We start from the raw sequence: 26,075 nt of genomic DNA on the forward strand, positions 1-26,075 counted from the left end.
CTGTATTCCTCAGTATTTCACTATATTCCTCGGTATTTCACTGTATTCCTCGATATTTCACTGTATTCCTCAGTATTTCACAGCATTTCTCGGTATTTCACTGTATTCCTCGGTATTTCACTGTATTCCTCAGTATTTCACAGTATTCCTCGGTATTTCACTGTATACCTCGGTATTTCACTGTATTCCTCAGTATTGTTCAGTATTCCTCAGTATTTCACTATATTCCTCGGTATTTCACTGAATTCCTCGGTATTTCACTGTATTCCTCAGTATTTCACTGTATTCCTCAGTATTTCCCGGTATTCCTCGATATTTCACAGTATTCCTCAGTATTTCACGGTATTCCTCAGTATTTCACTGTATTCCTCAGTATTTCACAGTATTCATCGATATTTCACAGTATTCCTTGGTATTTCACTGTATTCATCAGTATTTCACTGTATTCCTCAGTATTGTACAGAGTTCCAAGGTATTTCACAGTATTCCTCAGTATTTCACGGTATTCCTCGCTATTTCACTGTATTCCTCAGTATTTCACAGTATTCCTCAGAATTTCACAGTATTCCTCAGGATTTCACTGTATTCCTCAGTATTTCACTGCATTCCTCGGTATTTCACTGTATTCCTCGGTATTTCACTGTATTCCTCAGTATTTCACAGTATTCATCGGGATTTCACGGTATTCCTCAGTATTTGACTGTATTGCTCGGTATTTTACGGTATTCTTCGGTATTTCACAATATTCCTCAGCATTTCACTATATACCTCGGTATTTCACTGTATTCCTCAGTATTTCATAGTATTCCTCGGTATTTCTCTGTATTCCTCAGTATTTCACAGTATTCCTCGATATTTCACAGTATTCCTTGGTATTTCACGGTATTCATCAGTATTTCACTGAATTCCTCAGTATTGTGCAGAATTCCACAGTATTTCACAGTATTCCACGGTATTCCTCCGTATGTAACGGTATTCCTCAGTATTTCACTGTATTCCTCAGTATTTAACGGCATTCCTCGGTATTTCACTGTATTCCTCAGTATTTCACAGTATTCCTCGGTATTTCACTGTATACCTCGGTATTTCACTGTATTCCTCAGTATTGTTCAGTATTCCTCTGTATTTCACTATATTCCTCAGTATTTCACGGTATTCCTCGCTATTTCACTGTATCCCTCAGTATTTCACAGTATTCCTCAGAATTTCACTGTATTCCTCAGTATTTCACGGTATTCCTCAGTATTTCACGGTATTCCTCGGTATTTCACTGTTTTCCTCAGTATTTCACGGTATTCCTCAGTATTTCACAGTATCCCTCGGTATTTAACGGTATTCCTTAGTATTTCACTGTATTCCTCAGTATTTCACGGTATTCCTCGGTATTCATTGGTATTCTCAGTATTTCACGGTATTCCTCAGTATTTTTGGATTTCCTCGGTATTTCACAGTACTCCTCAGTATTTCACAGTATTCCTCAGTATTTCACGGTATTCCTCAGTATTTAATGGCATTCCTCGGTATTTCACTGTATTCCTCAGTATTTCACAGTATTCCTCGGTATTTCACTGTATACCTCGGTATTTCACTGTATTCCTCAGTATTGTTCAGTATTCCTCAGTATTTCACTATATTCCTCGGTATTTCACTGTATTCCTCAGTATTTCACAGTATTCCACGGTATTCCTCCGTATTTAACGGTATTCCTCAGTATTTCACTGTATTCCTCAGTATTTCACGGTATTCCTCAGTATTTAATGGCATTCCTCGGTATTTCACTGTATTCCTCAGTATTTCACAGTATTCCTCGGTATTTCACTGTATACCTCGGTATTTCACTGTATTCCTCAGTATTGTTCAGTATTCCTCAGTATTTCACTATATTCCTCGGTATTTCACTGTATTCCTCAGTATTTCACAGTATTCCTCGATATTTCACAGTATTCCTCAGTATTTCACGGTATTCCTCAGTATTTCACTGTATTCCTCAGTATTTCACTGTATTCCTCGATATTTCACAGTATTCCTTGGTATTTCACGGTATTCATCAGTATTTCACTGTATTCCTCAGTATTGTGCAGAATTCCACAGTATTTCACAGTATTCCACGGTATTCCTCCGTATTTAACGGTATTCCTCAGTATTTCACTGTATTCCTCAGTATTTCACGGTATTCCTCAGTATTTAACGGCATTCCTCGGTATTTCACTGTATTCCTCAGTATTTCACAGTATTCCTCGGTATTTCACTGTATTCCTCAGTATTGTTCAGTATTCCTCAGTATTTCACTATATTCCTCAGTATTTCACGGTATTCCTCGCTATTTCACTGTATCCCTCAGTATTTCACAGTATTCCTCAGAATTTCACTGTATTCCTCAGTATTTCACGGTATTCCTCGGTATTTCACAGTACTCCTCAGTATTTCACTGTCTTCCTCATTATTTCACGGTATTCCTCGATATTTCACAGTATTCCTTGGTATTTCATGGTATTCATCAGTATTTCACGGTATTCCTTAGTATTGTTCAGAATTCCACAGTATTTCACAGATTCCTCAGTATTTCACTGTATTCCTCAGTATTTCACGGTATTCCTCAGTATTTCACTGTATTCCTCGGTATTTCACAGTATTCCTCGATATTTCATGGTATTCCTCGATATTTCACAGTATTCCTTGGTATTTCACGGTATTCATCAGTATTTCACTGAATTCCTCAGTATTGTGCAGAATTCCACAGTATTTCACAGTATTCCACTGTATTCCTCCATATTTAACGGTATTCCTCAGTATTTCACGGTATTCCTCGGTATTTCACTGTATTTCTCAGTAATTCACAGTATTCCTCGGTATTTCATGGTATTCCTCAGTATTTCACAGTATTCCTCAGTATTTCACGGTATTCCTCGGTATTTCACTGTATTCCTCAGTATTTCACAGTATCACTCGGTATTTCAAGGTATTCCTCAGCATTTCACTGTATTCCTCAGTATTTCACGGTATTCCTCGATATTTCACAGTATTCCTTGGTGTTTCATGGTATTCATCAGTATTTCACTGTATTCCTTAGTATTGTTCAGAATTCTACAGTATTTCACAGTATTCCACGGTATTCCTCCGTATTTAACGGTATTCCTCAGTATTTCACTGTATTCCTCAGTATTTCACGGTATTCCTCGGTATTTCACAGTATTCCTCAGTATTTCTCAGTATCCCTCGGTATTCCTCAGTATTTCACAGTATTCCTCAGTTTTTCACAGTATTCCTCAGTATTTCACTGTATTCCTCAGTATTTCACTGTATTCCTCGGTATTTCACGGTATTCCTCAGTATTTCACTGTATTCCTCAGTATTTCACGGTATTCCAAGGTATTTCACAGTATTCCTCAGTATTTCACGGTATTCCTTAGTATTTCACAGTATTCCTTGATATTTCACGGTATTCCTCAGTATTTCACGGTATTCCCCAGTATTTCACGGTATTCCTCGGTATTTCACAGTATTCCTCCGTATTTCACAGTATTCCTCCGTATTTCACTGTATTCCCCAGTATTTCACGGTATTCCTCGGTATTTCACAGTATTCCTCCGTATTTCACAGTATTCCTCGGTATTTCACTGTATTCCCCAGTATTTCATGTTATTCCTTAGTATTTCACAGTATTCCTCAGTATTTCACAGTATTCCTCGGTATTTCACTGTATTCCTCAGTATTTCACGGTATTCCTCAGTATTTAATGGTATTCCTCGGTATTTCACTGTATTCCTCAGTATTTCACAGTATTCCTCAGTATTTCACGGTATTCCTCGATATTTCACAGTATTCCTCGGTATTTCACTATATTCCTCGGTATTTCACTGTATTCCTCCGTATTTCACAGTATTCCTCAGTATTTCACGGTATTCCTCAGTATTTAACGGTATTCCTTGGTATTTCACCGTATTCCTCAGTATTTCACAGTATCCCTCGGTATTTCACGGCATTCCTCAGTATTTTTTGGATTTCCTCAGTATTTCACGGTATTCCTCAGTATTTCACGGTATTCCTCGATATTTCACAGTATTCCTTGGTATTTCACGGTATTCAACAGTATTTCACTGTATTCCTCAGTATTGTTCAGAATTCCACGATATTTCACAGATTCCTCAGTATTTCACGGTATTCCTCAGTATTCCTCAGTATTTCACTGTATTCCTCAGTATTTCACTCTATTCCTCAGTATTTCACATTATTCCTCAGTATTTCACTGTATTCCTCGTTATTTCACTGTATTCCTCAGTATTTCACGGTATTCCTCGGTACTTCACTGTATTCCTCGGTACTTCACTGTATTCCTCGGTACTTCACTGTATTCCTCGGTATTTCACGGTATTCCTCAGTATTTCACGGTATTCCTCATTATTTCACTGTATTCCTCGGTATTGCACTGTTATCCTCAGTATTTCAAGGTATTCCTCTGTATTTCACAGTATTCCTCGGTATTTCACTGTATTCCTCGGTATTTCACTATATTCCTCGGTATTTCACTATATTCCTCAGTATTTCACTGTATTCCTCAGTATTTCACTGTATTCCTCAGTATTTCACTGTATTCCTCAGTATTTCACTGTATATATCAGTGAGTTTTGTGAAAATGTCTGTGGAAAGACAAAGATGATTGGATGGGTGTGTTTTGGGAAAATGTGTAGGTCGGTTCTGGAGGTTGGTTTGCTCACTGAGCTGGAAGGCTCATTTCCAGACGTTTCGTCTCCGTACTGGGTAACATCTTCAGTGAGTCTCTTGGGTGATGCCCGGCTAATGGTTCCTGCTCTCTACTTATAGGTTTGGGTTTCCGTGGGTTGGCGATGTCATTTCCTGTAGTGATGCGATTTCCTGTTCCTTTTTCTCAGCGGGTGGTAGATGGGCTCTACCTCGATGTGTTTGGTGATAGCGTTCCGGTTGGGATGCCCTGCCTCGAGGAATTCCCGTGTGTGTCTCTGGTTGGCTTGTCCGAGGATGGATGCGTTGTCCCAGTCGAAGGGATGTCCTTCCTCATCTGTTTGTGCTCCTGAGAGAGGGTCAGGCCTTTCTGTTGTTAGTTGGTGTTGGTGTGCCCTGGGGGTGAGGTTCCGGCCTGTTTCCCTGATGTGGTGTGTGTTACAGCCCATACACCGTATTGGGTAAATGGACGGAGTTTTCCCCGTTGTCTGTGTAGGGTCTGTCTCGTCCACGAGCTGCTGTTTTAGTGTCTCGGTGGGTGTTTGCCAGACAATGTCAGTTTAAACTCTGGACCCAAGCCCACAGGCAGGCGGAGGATTATTCTGATAAAAGCCCCGGGGAGAGCTCTCGAACACGGCCTCCCTCCAGCCTTCTGCTGGCACTGAGAGCTCCAAGCTGACCTTTCTCCCACTGACAGGTTTTCCCTGAGGATTTGTTATAAACTCCCGTGACCTTCTATCTGAACCTCGGGCTTCCTGAGGCAGGAGGAATACCACACAGGGATAATCCCCACCCTCTCGACAGGACGCTCTCTCGCTATCCCATTGTCATTCCCTCTCACACACTGTTTCCCTCCAACACCCACTCTCACCGCGTCTCTGTCTCTCCTTCACTCTCTCTCACTCCCACTCTCTCTCTCTCCCTCTCACTGTGTCTCACTCCCTCTCCCCATCTCTCCCTCTCTCTCACACTCTCTCCGTCTCTCCTTCACTCTCTGTCTCCCCGCCTCTCTTTCTCTCTCTCTCTCTCTCTTTCTCTATCTCTCTCACTCCCTCTCTCTCTCTCCCCCATTTCTCTCACCCCCTCTCTCTCTCTCCCCCATCTCTCTCACCCCCTCTCTCTACCCCCCTCTCACTGCGGCTCACTCTCTCTCCCCATCTCTCTCTCTCTGTCTCTCTCTCTCCCCCTATCTCTCTCACTCTCTCTCTCTGTCTCTCGCTCTGGCCTTCACACTCTCCCTCCCCTGTCTATCTCTCTATCTCTCTCTCTCCCCCCTCACTGTGTGTCAATCCCTCTCCCCGTCTCTCTCTCTCTCTCTCTCTCTCTCCCCCATCTCTCTCACTCACTCTGTGTCTCTCTCTGTCTCTCACTCTCCCTATCTCGCTCTGGCCATTCTGATTAATCTCTCTGGTGTGCGTTCCCCTCCCTCAGGGATTCGGACGGGACGTTGTGTGCGTTTTCAGGGCAGCGTGTGGACGTGCGAGATTCGGGGATGGTGTCCCGTGGAACTCGATGATGCCGACAAGTAAGTCCCAGACAGAACCGGGAGGGACAACAGCAGTTACCACAGGGACAGCATGTGGCCATTCCGTACTGTCCCAGGGTCAGTGCTGAGGGAGTGGGCACTGTGGGGGGGTCAGTGCTGAGGGAGTGGGCACTGTGGGGGGTCAGTGCTGAGGGAGTGGGCACTGTCGTAGAGTCAGTGCTAAGGGAGTGGGCACTGTCAGAGGGTCAGTGCTGAGGGAGTGGGCACTGTCGGGGGGTCAGTGCTGAGGGAGTGGGCACTGTCGGAGGGTCAGTGCTGAGGGAGTGGGCACTGTCGGAGGGTCAGTGCTGAGGGAGTGGGCACTGTCGGGGGGTCAGTGCTGAGGGAGTGGGCACTATCGGAGGGTCAGTGCTGAGGGAGTGGGCACTGTCGGAGGGTCAGTGCTGAGGGAGTGGGCACTGTCGGAGGGTCAGTACTGAGGGAGTGGGCACTGTCGGAGGGTCAGTGCTGAGGGAGTGGGCACTGTCGGAGGGTCAGTGCTGAGGGAGTGGACACTGTCGGAGGGTTAGCGCTGAGGGAGTGGGCAGTGCCTGTTGCCCGTACTGAGGGGGTGGGCAGTGCCTGTTGCCCATACTGAGGGGGGCCGTGCTGGGGCGATCACACTGACAGAGGCTGTGATGATTTTGACAGGGCCCTGATGACGGGAGCTGAAAACTTCACCATCTTTATCAAGAACAGCATTCGGTTCCCACTGTTCAACTTCTCCAAGTGAGTACCACCCCGTTATATACACACCACCCTGTTATATACACACCACCCCGTTATATACATATACCACCCTGTTATATATACACCACCCTGTTATATACATACCACCCCGTTATATACATACCACCCTGTTATATACATACCACCCCGTTATATATATATACACCACCCCGTTATATACATACCACCCTGTTATATACATACCACCCTGTTATATACATATAGCACCCTGTTATATACATACCACCCTGTTATATACACACCACCCTGTTATATACATATACCACCCCGTTATATACATACCACCCTGTTATATACATACCATCACGTTATATACACACCACCCTGTTATATACACACCACCCTGTTATATACATACCATCACGTTATATACATACCACCCTGTTATATACATACCACCCCATTATATACATAGCACCCTGTTATATACATACCACCTCGTTTTATATATATACACCACCCCGTTATATATACAACACCCAGTTATATATACAACACCCCGTTATATATACACAACCCCGTTATATACATACCACACCGTTATATATATATATACACCACACTGTTATATATACACCACCCCGTTATATACATACATACATATATATATATATATAATATACACACCACCCAGTTATATATATATACACATACCACCCCGTTATATATATACCACCCCATTATGTATATACCACCCCGTTATATATATATACACACACACACCACCCCATTATATATATACCACCCCATTATATATATACCACCCCGTTATATATACACCACCCCGTTATATACATACCACCCCGTTTTATATATATATATATATATATATATATACACACACACCACCCAGTTTTTTAAATATATATATATATACATACCACCCCGTTTACATATACCACCCCATTATATATATATACCACCCCATTATGTATATACCACCCCGTTATGTATACACCACCCCGTTATATATACACCACCCCGTTTTATATATATATATATATACCACCCAGTTTTTAAAAAAATATATATATATATATACACACACATACATACATACATACCACCCCGTTTATATATACCACCCCATTATATATATACCACCTCGTTATATATACACCACCCCGTTATATATATATATATACACCACCCTGTTACATATACACCACCCTGTTATATATATACCACCCTGTTATATAGACACCACCCTGTTATATATATATACCACCCTGTCTGTACCCACCATTATATATATCACCCAGTCTGTACCAAACATTATATACCACCCAGTCTGTACCCTCCATTATATACCACCCCATCTGTACCCAACATTATATACCAACCAGTCTGTACCCACCATTATATATCACCCAGTCTGTACCCACCATTATATACCACCCAGTCTGTACCAACCATTGTATATCACCCAGTCTATAGCCACCATGATATACCACCCCGTCTTTACACACAATTATATTCCACCCAGTTTTTACCCACCATTATATACCACCCCGTCTGTACCCACCATTATATAACACCCAGTCTGTACCCACCATTATATACCACCCAGTCTGTATCCACCATTATATACCACCCCGTCTGTACACGCCATTATATACCACCCAGTCTGTACCCACCATTATATACCACCCAGTCTGTACACACCATTATATACCACCCCGTCTGTACACACAATTATATACCACCCAGTCTGTACCCACCATTATATATCACCCCGTCTGTACACACCATTATATACCATCCTGTCGGTACCCACCATTATATACCACCCAGTCTGTACCCACTATTATATATCACCCAGTCTGTACCCACCATTATATACCACTCCGTCTGTACCCACCATTATATACCACCCTGTCTGCACCCACCATTATATATCACTCCGTCTGTACCCACCATTATAAACCACCCTGTCTGCACCCACCATTATATACCACCCAGTCTGTACCCAACATTATATACCACCCCGTCTGTACTCACCATTATATACCACCCAGTCTGTACCCAACATTATATACCACCCTGTCTGTACATGCCATTATATACCACCCAGTCTGTACACACCGTTATATATCACCCAGTCTGTACCCAATGTTATATATCACCCTGTCTGTACCCACAATTATATACCACCCCGTCTGTACCCACCATTATATACCACCTAGTATGTACCCACCATTATATACCACCCCGTCTGTACCCACCATTACATACCACCCCGTCTGTACCCACCATTATATGCCACTAGTCTGTACCCACCATTATATACCACCCCGTCTGTACCCACAATTATATGCCACCAAGTCTGTACCCGCCATTATATATCACCTAGTCTCTATCCACTATTAAATATCACCCCCTCTATTCACGCCATTATATACCACCCTGTCTGTACATGCCATTATATACCACTCCGTCTGTACATGCCATTATATATCACCCAGTCTGTACCCACCATGATATATCACCCAACCTGTACCCACCATTATATACCACCCAGTCTGTACTCACCATTATATACCACCCCGTCTGCACTCACCATTATATACCACCCTGTCTGTACACGCCATTATATACCACCCCATCTGTACCCACCATTATAGACCACCCAGTCTGTACACACCATTATAGACCACCCTGTCTGTACACACCATTATATACCACCCAGTCTGTATCCACCATTATATACCATCCTGTCTGTACACACCATTATAGACCACCCCGTCTGTACCCACCATTATATACCACCCAGTCTGTACCCACCATTATATACCACCCTGTCTGTACACACCATTATATACCACCCAGTCTGTATCCACCATTATATACCACCCTGTCTGTACCCACCATTATATATCACCCTGTCTGTACCCACCATTATATACCACCCTGTCTGTACATACCATTATATACCACCCAGTCTGGACACATTATATACCACCCCGTCTGTACCCACATTTATATATCAGGCAGTCTGTACCCACCATTATATATCACCCAGTCTCTACACACCATTAAATATCACCCCGTCTGTACATGCCATCATATACCACCCTGTCTGTACACGCCATTATATACCACAAAGTCTGTACACACCATTATATATCACCCAGCCTGTACCCAATGTTATATACCACCCAGTCTGTACCCACAATTACATACCACCCCGTCTGCACCCACCATTATATACCACCCAGTCTGTACTCACCATTATATACCACCCAGTCTGTACCCAACATTATATACCACCCTGTCTGTACACACCATTATATACCATCACGTCTGTTGACACCATTGTATATCACCCAGACTGTACCCACCATTATATACCACCCCGTCTGTACACGCCATTATATATCACCCAGTCTGTACCCACCATTATATACCACCCAGTCTGAACATGCCATTATATACCACCCCGTCTGTACACACAATTATATACCACCCAGTCTGTACACACCATTATATATCACCCAGTCTGTACACACTATTAAATAGCACCCCATCTGTACACGCCATTATATACCACCCTGTCTGTACACACCATTATGTACCACTCCGTCTGTATCCACCATTATATACCACCCTGTCTGTACCCACCATTATATACCACCCCGTCTGCACTCACCATTATATACCACCCAGTCTGTACATGCCATTATATACCACCCAGTCTGTACACACCATTATATATCACCCAGCCTGTACCCAATGTTATATACCACCCAGTCTGTACCCACAATTACATACCACCCCGTCTGCACCCACCATTATATACCACCCAGTCTGTACTCACCATTATAGACCACCCAGTCTGTACCCACCATTAAATATCACCCCGTCTGTACATGCCATCATATACCACCCTGTCTGTACACGCCATTATATACCACCCAGTCTGTACCCAACATTATATACCACCCAGTCTGTACACACCATTATATACCATCACGTCTGTTGACACCATTGTATATCACCCAGACTGTATCCACCATTATATACCACCCCGTCTGTACACGCCATTATATATCACCCAGTCTGTACCCACCATTATATACCACCCAGTCTGAACATGCCATTATATACCACCCCGTCTGTACACACAATTATATACCACCCCGTCTGTACCCACCATTATATATCACCCTGTCTGTACACACCATTATATATCACCCAGTCTGTACACACCATTATATATCACCCAGTCTGTACCCACTATTAAATAGCACCCCATCTGTACACGCCATTATATACCACCCTGTCTGTACACACCATTATGTACCACTCCGTCTGTATCCACCATTATATACCACCCTGTCTGTACCCACCATTATATACCACCCCGTCTGCACTCACCATTATATACCACCCAGTCTGTACATGCCATTATATACCACCCAGTCTGTACCCACCATTATATACCACCCCATCTGTACACACCATTATAGACCACCCAGTCTGTACACGCCATTATATACCACCCAGTCTGTACCCACCATTATATACCACCACATCTGTACACACCATTATAGACCACCCAGTCTGTACACACCATTATATACCACCCCGTCTGTACCCACCATTATAGACTACCCAGTCTGTACACACCATTATATACCACCCAGTCTGTACCCACCATTATATATATCACCCAGTCTGTACCAAACATTATATACCACCCAGTCTGTACCCTCCATTATATACCACCCCATCTGTACCCAACATTATATACCAACCAGTCTGTACCCACCATTATATATCACCCAGTCTGTACCCACCATTATATATCACCCTGTCTGTACACACCATTATATATCACCCAGTCTGTACCCACTATTAAATAGCACCCCATCTGTACACGCCATTATATACCACCCTGTCTGTACACACCATTATGTACCACTCCGTCTGTATCCACCATTATATACCACCCTGTCTGTACCCACCATTATATGCCACCAAGTCTGTACCCGCCATTATATATCACCCAGTCTCTATCCACTGTTAAATATCACCCCCTCTATTCACGCCATTATATACCACCCTGTCTGTACATGCCATTATATACCACTCCGTCTGTACATGCCATTATATATCACCCAGTCTGTACCCACCATGATATATCACCCAACCTGTACCCACCATTATATACCACCCAGTCTGTACTCACCATTATATACCACCCCGTCTGCACTCACCATTATATACCACCCTGTCTGTACACGCCATTATATACCACCCCATCTGTACCCACCATTATAGACCACCCAGTCTGTACACACCATTATAGACCACCCAGTCTGTACACACCATTATATACCACCCCGTCTGTACCCACCATTATAGACTACCCAGTCTGTACCCACCATTATATACCACCCAGTCTGTACCCACCATTATATACCACCCTGTCTGTACACACCATTATATACCACCCAGTCTGTATCCACCATTATATACCACCCTGTCTGTACCCACCATTATATATCACCCTGTCTGTACCCACCATTATATACCACCCTGTCTGTACATACCATTATATACCACCCAGTCTGTACCCACCATTATATATCACCCAGTCTCTACACACCATTAAATATCACCCCGTCTGTACATGCCATCATATACCACCCTGTCTGTACACGCCATTATATACCACCCAGTCTGTACACACCATTATATATCACCCAGCCTGTACCCAATGTTATATACCACCCAGTCTGTACCCACAATTACATACCACCCCGTCTGCACCCACCATTATATACCACCCAGTCTGTACTCACCATTATATGCCACCCAGTCTGTACCCACCATTAAATATCACCCCATCTGTACATGCCATCATATACCACCCTGTCTGTACACACCATTATATACCACCCAGTCTGTACCCAACATTATATACCACCCAGTCTGTACACACCATTATATACCATCACGTCTGTTGACACCATTGTATATCACCCAGTCTGTACCCACCATTATATACCACCCCGTCTGTACACGCCATTATATATCACCCAGTCTGTACCCACCATTATATATCACCCTGTCTGTACACACCATTATATATCACCCAGTCTGTACACACCATTATATATCACCCAGTCTGTACCCACTATTAAATAGCACCCCATCTGTACACGCCATTATATACCACCCTGTCTGTACACACCATTATGTACCACTCCGTCCGTATCCACCATTATATACCACCCTGTCTGTACCCACCATTATATACCACCCCGTCTGCACTCACCATTATATACCACCCAGTCTGTACATGCCATTATATACCACCCAGTCTGTACCCACCATTATATACCACCCCATCTGTACACACCATTATAGACCACCCAGTCTGTACACGCCATTATATACCACCCAGTCTGTACACACCATTATATACCACCCCGTCTGTACCCACCATTATAGACTACCCAGTCTGTACACACCATTATATACCACCCAGTCTGTACCCACCATTATATACCACCCAGTCTGTACACACCATTATATATCACCCAGTCTGTATCCACCATTATATACCACCCGTCTGTACCCACCATTATATACCACCCAGTCTGGACACAACATTATATATCACCCAGTCTCTACCCACCATTAAATATCACCCCGTCTGTACATGCCATCATATACCACCCTGTCTGTACCCACCATTATATACCACAAAGTCTGTACACACCATTATATACCACCCCGTCTGTACCCACCATTATATACCACCCAGTCTGTACTCACCATTATATGCCACCCAGTCTGTACCCACCATTAAATATCACCCTGTCTGTACATGCCATCATATACCACCCTGTCTGTACCCACCATTATATACCACCCAGTCTGTACACACCATTATATATCACCCAGTCTGTACACACCATTATATATCACCCAGTCTGTACCCAATGTTATATACCACCCAGTCTGTACCCACAATTATATACCACCCAGTCTGTACCCACCATTATATACCAACCCGTCTGTACACACCATTATATGCCACCCAGTCTGTACCCAACATTATATACCACCCCGTCTGTACCCACAATTATATACCACCCAGTCTGTACCCACCATTATATATCACCCAGTCTCTATCCACTATTAAATATCACCCCCTCTATTCACGCCATTATATATCACCCCGTCTGTACCTACATTTATATATCAGGCAGTCTCTACCCACCATTATATATCACCCAGTCTCTACCCACCATTAAATATCATCCCGTCTGTACATGCCATCATATACCACCCTGTCTGTACCCACCATTATATACCACAAAGTCTGTACACACCATTATATACCACCCAGTCTGTACCCACCATTAAATATCACCCCGTCTGTACATGCCATCATATACACCCTGTCTGTACCCACCATTATATACCACCCAGTCTGTACACACCATTATATATCACCCAGTCTCTATCCACTATTAAATATCACCCCCTCTATTCACGCCATTATATACCACCCTGTCTGTACACGCCATTATATACCACTCCGTCTGTACATGCCATTATATACCACCCCGTCTTTACACACAATTATATACCACCCCCTCTGTACCCACAATTATATACCACCCAGTCTGTACCAACCATTATATACCACCCAGTCTGTACCCACCATTATATACCACCCAGTCTGTACCAACCATTATATACCACCCAGTCTGTACACGCTATTATATACCACCCTGTCTGTACCCACCATTATATATCACCCAGCCTGTACCCACCATTATATACCACCCCATCTGTACACACCATTATATACCACCCAGTCTGTACTCACCATTATATACCACCCTGTCTGTACACACCATTATATACCGCCCAGTCTCTACCCACTATTAAATATCACCCCGTCTATTCACGCCATTATATACCACCCTGTCTGTACCCAATGTTACATATCACCCTGTCTGTACCCACAATTATATACCACCCCGTCTGTACCAACCATTATATACCACCCAGTCTGTACCCACAATTATATACCGCCCAGTCTGTACTCACCATTATATGCCACCTATTCTGTACCCACCATTATATACCACCCAGTCTGTACCCACCATTATATACCACAGTCTGTACACACCACTATATACCACCCCGTCTGTTCCCACCATTATATACCACCACGTCTGTTCCCACCATTATATATCACCCAGTCTGTACCCACCATTATATACCACCCTGTCTGTACCCACCATTATATACCACCCAGTCTGTACCCACCATTCCTGAAGGGGCTGTCTCTCACTGGGATACACTTCCTGAAGGGGCTGTCTCTCACTGGGATACAGTTCCTGAAGGTGCTGTCTCTCACTGGGATACAGTTCCTGAAGGGGCTGTCTCTCACTGGGATACAGTTCCTGAAGGGGCTGACTCTCACTGGGATACAGTTCCTGAAGGTGCTGTCTCTCTCTGGGATACAGTTCCTGAAGGGGCTGTCTCTCACTGGGATACAGTTCCTGAAGGGGCTGTCTCTCACTGGGATACACTTCCTGAAGGGGCTGTCTCTCACTGGGATACAGTTCCTGAAGGGGCTGTCTCTCACTGGGATAGAGTTCCTGAAGGGGCTGACTCTCACTGGGATTTAGTTCCTGAAGGGGCTGACTCTCACTGGGATACAGTTCCTGAAGGGGCTGTCTCTCACTGGGATACAGTTCATGAAGGGACTGTCTCTCACTGGGATAGAGTTCCTGAAGGGGCTGTCTCTCACTGGGATACAGTTCCTGAAGGGACTGTGTCTCACTGGGATCCAGATCCTGAAGGGACTGTCTCTCACTGTGACACAGTTCCTGAAGGAGCTGACTCTCACTGGGATCCAGATCCTGAAGGTGCTGACTCTCCCTGGCGGACCGTACCTGAGGACGATGCCTCTTTCTCTTGCATCCACCATTCTCCGGTCCTGTGATTACTGTCTGTGTCTATTGGTTATGAGTGAGCCATTCTGTCCTGACTAAGCATGGAGCAGCAATCCCTTACCTGACAGTTATTAACGAATTAGAGGAGTTTAACTTGATTTGCCTGGGGTTTGAGAGTCCCCAGTTTCTGAGTGTTTCAGTCTGTCTCTGTTGTACCTTGGCCCTCCTGGAACAGCTCTCTAACCCTTATTTCCTGTCTCTCTCTATCTCTCTCGGTCTCGGTCTCCCCTTCCCAGGGGGAACATGCTCCCCAATATCACCAAGGATTACATGCGTTCCTGTTCCTACCATCCCGAGACTGATCTCTTCTGCCCCATCTTCCGTCTGCGTGACGTTGTGCGTTTGGCTTCTCAGGATTTCAGCACTCTGACCCGCAAGGTAGGTGGGCGGTGTCAGAGGGAGCCTGGGACCCTGTCCTGTCCACAGCCGATATCTCACTGACCTGGAGGGGAGCCGGCGAATTCACTGTGGCCACATTCCAAGAGGATTTCTGAGTCTCCGGGGAGACCGTTTGTGAGAGAGAGAGAGACACACACACAGACACACACACACACACACACAGACACACACACACACAGACACACACACACAGACACACACACACAGACACACACACAGACACACTGCACAGGGATGTCTTGGAGACGCTTGTGTTGGGGTGCACTCAGTTAACACTCACCCAACACCAGGTTCGAGTCCAGCAGGTTTTATTGGAAGCACTAGCTTTTGGAACGTCGCTCCGTCACCAGGTGGGGGGGGAGAGAACCATTGTAAGACACAGAATTTATCACAAAAGTTTACAGTGTGACGTAACTGAAATAGACCCTGATTGTCTGTTGAGTCTGTTTGAATACCAGGACAGTTTCACCCCTTCCATGTATAAGACTCTGGTGCGGCTGCATCTGGAGTATTGTGTGCAGTTTTGGTCGCCATACTATAGGAAGGATGTGGAGGCATTGGAACGGGTGCAGAGGAGGTTTACCAGGATGTTGCCTGGTATGGTAGGAAGACCGTATGAGGAAAGGCTGAGGCACTTGGGGCTGTTCTCATTGGAGAAAAGAAGGTTTAGGGGAGAATTGATAGAGGTGTATAAGATGGTTAGGGGTTTAGATAGGGTTGGCCATGAGAACCTTTTTCCACGTATGGAGTCAGCTGTTACTAGGGGGCATAGCTTTAAATGAAGGGGTGGCAGGTATAGGACAGATGTTAGGGGTAGATTCTTTACTCAGCGGGTTGTGAGTTCATGGAATGCCCTGCCAGTAGCAGTGGTGGACTCTCCCTCTTTATGGTCATTTAAACGGGCATTGGATAGGTATATGGAGGATAGTGGGCTAGTGTAGGCTAGGTGGGCTTGGATCGGCGCAATATCGAGGGCCAAAGGGCCTGGACTGCGCTGTATTTTTCTATGTTCTATGTGTAAATCACAAAACCTTTGTAAAAATCTAACCCGAGAATGTAACTTTAAAAAAAAGTTTTTGTGATTTCCACATGGAAGGGGTGAAACTGTCCTAGTCATTCGCACGGATGAGGGACTCAACAGGCAATCCCGGCCTATTTCAGTGGGCAAGACACAGTCTCAGGATAAAGGGACACCAATTTCAGACTGAGACGGGAGGAATTTCCTCTCTCTCTCTCTCTTTCTCTGGGGGGGGTAGTGTGTCTTTTAGAGCTCCCTGTCACACACACAGAGAGAAAGCTGTGGGAGAAAGGCAGAGACCGTGCGGATACTGAAGGCTGGGAGCGAGAGACCGGTCCGGGAACGGGGAGAGGGGGGGAGGGGGAACAAGGGGCAGGAAATGGGATGTGGGGAAGGTGGGATCAGCCAGGATCGGAACGGATGGGGGGAGCTGGCCCGAGGGGCCGAATACGCATCCACTTCTCCTGTTTCAGACGGTATCCAGAGAGTTGGGACTGGAACAGGTCAGTGCAGGCAGGGTAATTCACAGCCTCTTTGTCCCAGTCAGTGTGTGTGTGTGTGTGTGAGTGTGGGTGTGTGTGTGTGGGTGTGTGTGTGAGTGTGTGTGTGTGAGAGTGAGTGTGTGTGTGAGTGTGTGTGTGTGAGTGAGTGAGTGTGTGTGTGTGTGCGTGAATGTGTGTGTGAGTGTGTGTGTGTGAGTGTGTGTGTGAGTGTGTGTGTGTGCGTGAATGTGTGTGTGAGTGTGTGTGAGTGAGTGTGTGTGAGTGTGTGTGTGTGAGTGTGTATGTGAGTGAGTGTATGTGAGTGTGTGTGTGAGTGTGAGTGTGTGTGTGTGAGTGTGAGTGTGTGTGTGTGTGAGTGTGAGTGTGTGTGAGTGTGTGTGGGTGTGTGACGATCTCCTCTCTCTCCCCAGGGCGGGGTGATTGGGATTCGGATCGAGTGGAAATGTAACCTGGATCTATCTGCCGAGAGGTGTGTCCCACGTTACAGCTTCCTGCGTCTGGATCGTGTCTCCCAGACCAACAACATCTCCCAGGGATACAACTTCAGGTATGTACACGGGACACACACACACACACACACACACACACACACACACTCTCACACACACACACACTCACTCACACACACACACTCACACTCACACTCACATACACTCACACTCACACACACACACACACACACTCTCACACTCTGCTATCGACAATTACCCACCCCCCTGCCCCTAGAGTGTGGGGGTGAGCTGCCTTCCTGAACCCTGTGCTGTAGGGTAGACCCACAGTGTCCCTGAGGGAGGGAATTCCAGGATTCTGACCCAGGAAGGAACGGAGAGAGATTTCTGAGTGAGGGGCTCAGAGGGGAACTTGTGTGGGTGGGGGGGGTGGGGACGGGAGTGGTGTTCCCGTGTATCTGCTGCCCCTTGTCCTTCTGGGTGGAAGGGGCCGTGGGTTTGGAAGGTGCTGCCTGAGGGTCTTTGGGGAGATCCTGCAGGGCAACTTGTAGCAGGTACAACACTGCTGCTACTGAGGGGGGGGGGGGAGGGGGGAGGGAGAAGGGCCAGGACCTCCATGTCCTCGGCAGAGTGGGAGGGGGGAGTTGAAATGTTGGGCCATGGGGCGGTGTGGTTGATTGGGGCGGGTGTCCCGGAGATGTTCCCTAAAGCGCTCTGCTAGGATGCGCCCAGTCTCCCCAATGTAGAGGAGACCGCATCGGGAGCAACGGATACAATAAATGATATTGGTGGATGTGCAGGTGATGTGGGTCAGAGGGTGACAGTGAGGAGGGGGCAGGCAAACTGGTCAGCCATGGCGAGGCGAGTGGGCGGGATATCAGTGGAAAAGGAATTCCATCCGGATCAAGGTGATGAGATGGACTTGGGCAGGACAGACAAGATGGAGAGTAGGACCCTGGGGAGCAGTGAGTATCAGAGGGACTTTGGTGTAAATGGCCACCGCTCCCTGAAGGTGGGATACTTACAACATAGAACATTGCAGCGCAGTACAGGCCCTTCGGCCCCTCGATGTTGCACCAACCGAAGCCCATCTAACCTACACTGTTCCATGTACGTCCATATGTTTGTCCAATGACGACTTAAATGTACTTAAAGTTGGCGAATCTACTGCCGTTACAGGCAAAGCATTCCATACCCTTACTACTCTCTGAGTAAGGAACCCCCCCTCTGACATCTGTCCTGTATCTATCACCCCTCAGTTTAAAGCTATGCCCCCCCCCCCCGTGCTCACTGTCCCCATACTGGGAAAAAGGCTCTCCCTGCCCACCCTATCTAACCCTCTGATTATCTTCTCTGTCTCTATTAAGTCACCTCTCAACCTTCTTCTCTCTAACGAGAACAGCCCCAAATCCCTCAGCCTTTCCCCGTAAGACCTTCCCTCCAGACCAGGCAACATCCCAGTAAATCCCATCTGCCCCCTTTCCAAAGCTCCCACATCCTCCCTATAACACGGTGACCAGAACAGTACACAATACTCCAAGTGCGGCCGTACCAGAGTTTTGTACAGCTGCAGCATAACCCCCTGGTTCCGGAACTCGATCCCTCTATTAATAAAAGCTAAAACACTGTCTGCCTCCTTAACAACCCTGTCATCCTGGGGGGGTAACTTTCAGGGATCTGTGTACCTGGACACCGAGATCTCTCTGCTCATCTACACTACCGAGAATCTTACCATAAGCCCAGTACTCTGCATTCCTGTTACTCTGACCAAAGTGAATCACCTCACACTTGTCCACATTAAACTCCATCTGCCACCTCTCAGCCCAGCTCTGCCTCCTATCGATGTCTCTCTGCCTTTCTTCGTTGAGGTGTGGAGTTGTAGAGCAGGGCGGTGATACAGGACCTGGATCAAACCGTGGTCAGGCCGAGGCTGGGGTCCTGGGTGTGGTTCTGAATCCACCTCCCAGGAGGGATGGGACAGCACTGGGAGGAGGGAGAGACAGAGGGAGACCCACCAGGATGCCACTGTTGGGGGTTGGAACGTTTCACTGATGGAGACGGATTGGATGGTTTCCCTGGGGAGGGGGAGGGTTGTGAGGGGCACTGATCTCTCCATCTAAGGGAAAGCAATCTTAATGTCCGCTCGATCCCAAACTGGGGGCAGGAGGGTTAGCAGGAGGGACGGTGAGGAAATATTTCTCACCCAGAGGGGGGTGAGGAGTCTGGAACTCGCTGCCTGGGAGGGTGAGAGAGGCAGGAACCGGCGTCACATTGAACTTGCGAAGCCAAGACTCCGGGCCGAGCGCCGGGGAATGGGTTCACAGAAGAGTCAAGTGGATGTTTGAGGCTAGAACGGAGCCAATGGGCTGAAGGGCCTTCGCTGTGCTGTAGACCTCTCCGGCTCTGTCAGAGATTGCAGGGAGTTGGGTTACTCAGCGCACCATTCCGCTGGGCAGCGATCCGCTCCGAGCTGAGCCGACGGGATTAGACCAAAGATGTTTCGGGAGGAGGACCCCAAATCCCGGGACTAGTGGCAATGCCTCAGTGATCTACTCCAGCTCATCCAATCATGGGGGTCGGCTTGCTCACTGACTGGAAGGCTCGTTTCCAGACGTTTCGTCCCCGTACTGGGTAACATCTTCAGTGAGTCTCCGGGTGATGCACTGCTGATGGTTCCTGCTCTCTACTTGTAGGTTTGGGTTTCCTTGGGTTGGCGATGTCATTTCCTGTGGTGATGCCATTTCCTGTGGTGAGGTCACTTCCTGTTCCTTTTTCTCAGCGGGTGGTAGATGGGCTCTACCTTGATGTGTTTGTTGATAGCGTTCCGGTTGGGATGCCCTGCCTCGAGGAATTCCCGTGTGTGTCTCTGGTTGGTTGTCCGAGGATGGACGCGTTGTCCCAGTCCAACAAGAGAACAACGTACACACGGAGCAAATATGGAACTACAGAAGCAATCATCCACAAACCAAGCTGTATCTGGACATTATTCCAACAACCCACCACCCACTGCAGCACAGAGGAACTACACAGACAACGGGCAAAACTCCGTCCATTTACCCAATACGGTGTATGGGCTGTAACACACACCACATCGGGGAAACAGGCCGGAACCTCACCCCCAGGGCACACCAACACCAACTAACAACAGAAAGGCCTGACACTCTCTCAGGAGCACAAACAGATGAGGAAGGACATCCCTTCGACTGGGACAACACATCCATCCTCGGACAAGCCAACCAGAGACACACACGGGAATTCCCCGAGGTATGGCATCCCAACCGGAACGCTACCACCAAACACATCGAGGTAGAGCCCATCTACCACCCGCTGAGAAAAAGGAACAGGAAATCGCATCACTACAGGAAATGACATCGCCAACCCAAGGAAACCCAAACCTATAAATAGAGAGCAGGAACCATCAGCCGGGCATCACCCAGAGACTCACTGAAGATGACACCCAGTACGGAGACGAAACGTCTGGAAATGAGCCTTCCAGCTCAGTGAGCACACCGACCTCTAGAACCTCAACCTGAGCTAGATATTATCCTAAAACCCACCCATCCAATCATCTTTATCTTTCCACAGACACGCCCGTTTCTACCGAGACTCCAATGGGACAGACTATCGGACACTACTGAAGGCATACGGAATTCGCATCGACATCATGGTGACTGGCCAGGTAATTCCCAATCAGTCCGATCGCGGAACATCCCCTGTACATCACAGGGACTGGGGTAATCCCCAATCTCCCCGATCGGGGACCCCCCCGTACATCACAGGGACCGGGGTAATTCCCAATCTCCCCGATCGGGGACCCCCCCTGTACATCACAGGGACCGGGGTAATCCCCAATCTCCCCAATCGGGGACCCCCCCTGTACATCACAGGGACCGGGGTAATCCCCAATCTCCCCAATCGGGGACCCCCCCTGTACATCACAGGGACCGGGGTAATCCCCAATCTCCCCGATCGGGGACCCCCCCTGTACATCACAGGGACCGGGGTAATCCCCAATCTCCCCAATCGGGGACCCCCCCCCCGTACATCACAGGGACCGGGGTAATCCCCAATCTCCCCGATCGGGGACCCTCCCCCGTACATCACAGGGACCGGGGTAATCCCCAATCTCCCCGATCGGGGACCCTCCCCCGTACATCACAGGGACCGGGGTAATTCCCAATCTCCCCGATCGGGAACCCCCCCTGTACATCCCTCACTCCCAGTGGAAGACTGTGTTTAGCGACTCCTATCTCTCCCATTTTCTCTCTATCCAAGTTCAAATTGAATCATAGAGATGTACAGCCCGGAATCAGACCCTTCGGCCCTTCTCATCCATGTTGACCCAGATATCCGAAATTAATCTCCAAATGAATTTGCCAGCCCCTGGCCCATCCCCCTTCCTATTCACATTCCCATCCAGATCCTTTTACATGTTATCATTGTACCAGCCTCCCCACATGGACCATTCCAGCACAGTCCAGGCCCTTCGGCCCCTCGATGTTGTGCTGTCCTGTGAACCCAATCTGAAGCCCATCTAACCCACACTATCCCGTTCCCATCCCGATGTTTATCCAATGACCGTGTCAATGCCCTTAACGTTGGGGAGTTCCTCCTGTTACAGTCAGGGTGTTCCCCACCCCGACTCCTCTCTGAGTAAGGACCCCCCCTCTGACATCTGTCCTGTATCTATCACCCCTCAGTTTAAAGCTATGCCCCCCCCCCCGTGCTCACCGTCCCCATACTGGGAAAAAGGCTCCCCTGCCCACCCTATCTAACCCTCTGATTATCTTCTCTGTCTCTATAAGTCACCTCTCAACCTTCTTCTCTCTAACGAGAACAGCCCCAAGTCCCTCAGCCTTTCCCCGTAAGACCTTCCCTCCAGACCAGGCAATATCCCGGTAAATCCCCTCTGCACCCTTTCCAAAGCTCCCACATCCTCCCTATAACGCGGTGACCAGAACTGTACACAGTACTCCAAGTGCGGCCGTACCAGAGTTTTGTACAGCTGCAGCATAACCCCCGGTTCCAGAACTCGATCACTCTATTAATAAAAGCTAAAACACTGTCTGCCTCCTTAACAGCCCTATCAACCTGGGGGTAACTTTCAGGGATCTGTGTACATGGACACCGAGATCTCTCTGCTCATCTACACTACCAAGAATCTTACCATTAGCCCAGTACTCTGCATTCCTGTTACTCCGACCAAAGGGAATCACCTCACACTTGTCCACATTAAACTCCACTTGCCCCCTCTCAGCCCAGCTCTGCAGCTTATCGATGTCTCTCTGTAACCTACAACATCCTTCGTCACTATCCACAACTCCACCGACCTTAGTGTCGTCTGCACATTTACTAACCCACCCTTCTACGCCCTCATCCAGGTCGTTTATAAAAATGACGAACAGCAGTGGACCCAACACCGACCCTTACAGTACCCCACTGGTATCTGGGCTCCAGGATGAACATTTCCCATCAACCACCACCCTCTGTCTTCTTTCAGCGAGCCAATTACTGATCCAAACTGCTATATCTCCCACAATCCCATTCCTCTGCATTTTGTACAACAGCCTACTGTGGGGAACCTTATCGAACGCCTTGCTGAAATCCATATACACCACATCAACCGGTTTACCCTCATCTACCTGTTTGATCACCTTCTCAAAGACCTCAATAAGGTTTGTGAGGCACGACCTACCCTTCACAAAACCGTGCTGACTATCCCTAATCAAATTATTCTTTTCTTGGTGATTATAAATCCTAAATCTTATAACTTTGTCCAACACTTTACCAACAACTGAAGTAAGGCTCACTGGTCTATAATTACCTGGATTGTCTCTACTCCCCTTCTTGATCCACATCCTCTGACAGCTCATTCCATACACGTACCACCCTCTGTGTGAATACGTTGTCCCTTAGGTCTCTTTTATTTCTTTCCCCTCTCACTCTAAACCAATGCCCCTCTAGTTCTGGACTCCCCCACCCCAGGGAAAAGACTTTGTCTATTTACCCTCTCCATGCCCCTCATGATTTTGTAAACCTCTATAAGGTCACCCCTCAGCCTCCGACGCTCCAGGGAAAACAGCCCCAGCCTTCCCAGCCTCTCCCTGTAGCTCAAATCCTCCAACCCTGGCAACATCCTTGTAAATCTTTTCTGAACCCTTTCAAGTTTCACAACATCTTTCCGATAGGAAGGAGACCAGAATTGCACACAATATTCCAACAGTGGCCGAACCAATGTCCTGTACAGCCACAACATGACCTCCCAACTCCTGTACTCAATACTCTGACCAATAAAGAAAAGCATACCAAACGCTGCCTTCACTATCCTATCTACCTGCGACTCCACTTTCAATGAGCTATGAACCTGCACTCCAAGGTCTCTTTGTTCAGCAACACTCCCTAGGACCTTACCATTAAGTGTATAAGTCCTGCTAAGATTTGCTTTCCCAAAATGCAGTACCTCGCATTTATCTGAATTAAACTCCATCTGCCCCTTCTCAGCCCATTGGCCCATCTGGTCCAGATCCTGTTGTAATCTGAGGTAACCCTCTTCGCTGTCCACTACACCTCCAATTTTGGGGTCATCTGCAAACTTACTAACTGTACCTCTTATGCTCACATCCAAATCATTTATGTAAATGACAAAACGCAGAGGGCCCAGCACCGATCCTTGTGGCCCTCCCCTGGTCACAGGCCTCCTGTCTGAGATACCACCCTCCACCACCCACTGCCAGCTGCGGTCCAGCCCTGAAATGTGTTTCTGTTTTTCCCAGGCGGCCAAGTTTGATATCATTCCGACGGTGATTAACATGGTGGCGGCTTTCACCTCCATCGGCCTGGTGAGTAATGCTGGGTCACACTGTCCCTCGGGCACTGCCCAGTCCACACCCACATCACAGGGCTCTCTCAGAGGGAACGTCCCTGGGGAAGGGGAGAGGAGGGGGCAGGAGGGGTGTGAGAGTGTAAGAGAGTGTGTGAGAGAGTGTGAGTGTGTGTGAGGGTGTGAGAGTGTGAGTGTGTGTATGTGTGTGTGAGGGTGTGTGTGTGTGAGGGTGTGAGTGTGTGTGTGTGTATGTGTGTGAGGGTGAGGGTGTGTGTGTGTGAGGGTGTGTGTGTGTGAGGGTGTGAGTGTGTGAGGGTGAGGGTGTGTGTGTGTGAGGGTGTGAGAGTGAGTGTGTGTGTGTGTGTGTGAGTGTGTGAGAGAGTGTATGAATGGGTGAGTGTGTGTGTGTGTGTGTGTGTGAAAGGGTGTGTGTGTGTGAGACAGTGTGAGAGTGTCTGTGAGTGTGAGGGTGAGAGTGTGTGTGTGTGTGTGTGTGTGTGCGTGTGGAATAGCGTGCTGTCCCTGTCCCTGGGGGTGTCTCTGTATCGGACGGTGATTCTCCCTGACCCCGCGCTGTCCCTGTCCCTGGGGGTGTCTCTGTATCGGACGGTGATTCTCCCTGACCCCGCGCTGTCCCTGTCCCTGGGAGTGTCTCTGTATCGGACGGTGATTCTCCCTGACCCCGCGCTGTCCCTGTCCCTGGGAGTGTGTCTCTGTATCGGACGGTGATTCTCCCTGACCCCGCGCTGTCCCTGTCCCTGGGGGTGTCTCTGTATCGGACGGTGATTCTCCCTGACCCCGTGCTGTCCCTGTCCCTGGGGGTGTCTCTGTATCGGACGGTGATTCTCCCTGACCCCGCGCTGTCCCTGTCCCTGGGGGTGTCTCTGTATCGGACGGTGATTCTCCCTGACCCTGTCCTCTCT

General features: G+C 47.3%; 1 protein-coding gene across 1 annotated transcript in view; it reads left to right on the forward strand.

The window, feature by feature from the left end:
* LOC132834497 (P2X purinoceptor 3-like) overlaps positions 1 to 26,075 on the forward strand; it is a 52,717-nt gene that overhangs the window by 25,544 nt on the left and 1,098 nt on the right. Inside the window, exons 6-11 of the mRNA XM_060853420.1 lie at positions 6,130 to 6,223; positions 6,875 to 6,952; positions 16,197 to 16,338; positions 18,291 to 18,427; positions 21,915 to 22,008; positions 25,103 to 25,168. Coding sequence (XP_060709403.1) covers positions 6,130 to 6,223; positions 6,875 to 6,952; positions 16,197 to 16,338; positions 18,291 to 18,427; positions 21,915 to 22,008; positions 25,103 to 25,168 — 611 coding nt within the window. The remainder of the gene's footprint in view (positions 1 to 6,129; positions 6,224 to 6,874; positions 6,953 to 16,196; positions 16,339 to 18,290; positions 18,428 to 21,914; positions 22,009 to 25,102; positions 25,169 to 26,075) is intronic.

Source organism: Hemiscyllium ocellatum, chromosome 40 (assembly GCF_020745735.1).
Source record: "Hemiscyllium ocellatum isolate sHemOce1 chromosome 40, sHemOce1.pat.X.cur, whole genome shotgun sequence".
In the NCBI taxonomy this organism is placed as follows: Eukaryota; Metazoa; Chordata; class Chondrichthyes; order Orectolobiformes; family Hemiscylliidae; genus Hemiscyllium; species Hemiscyllium ocellatum.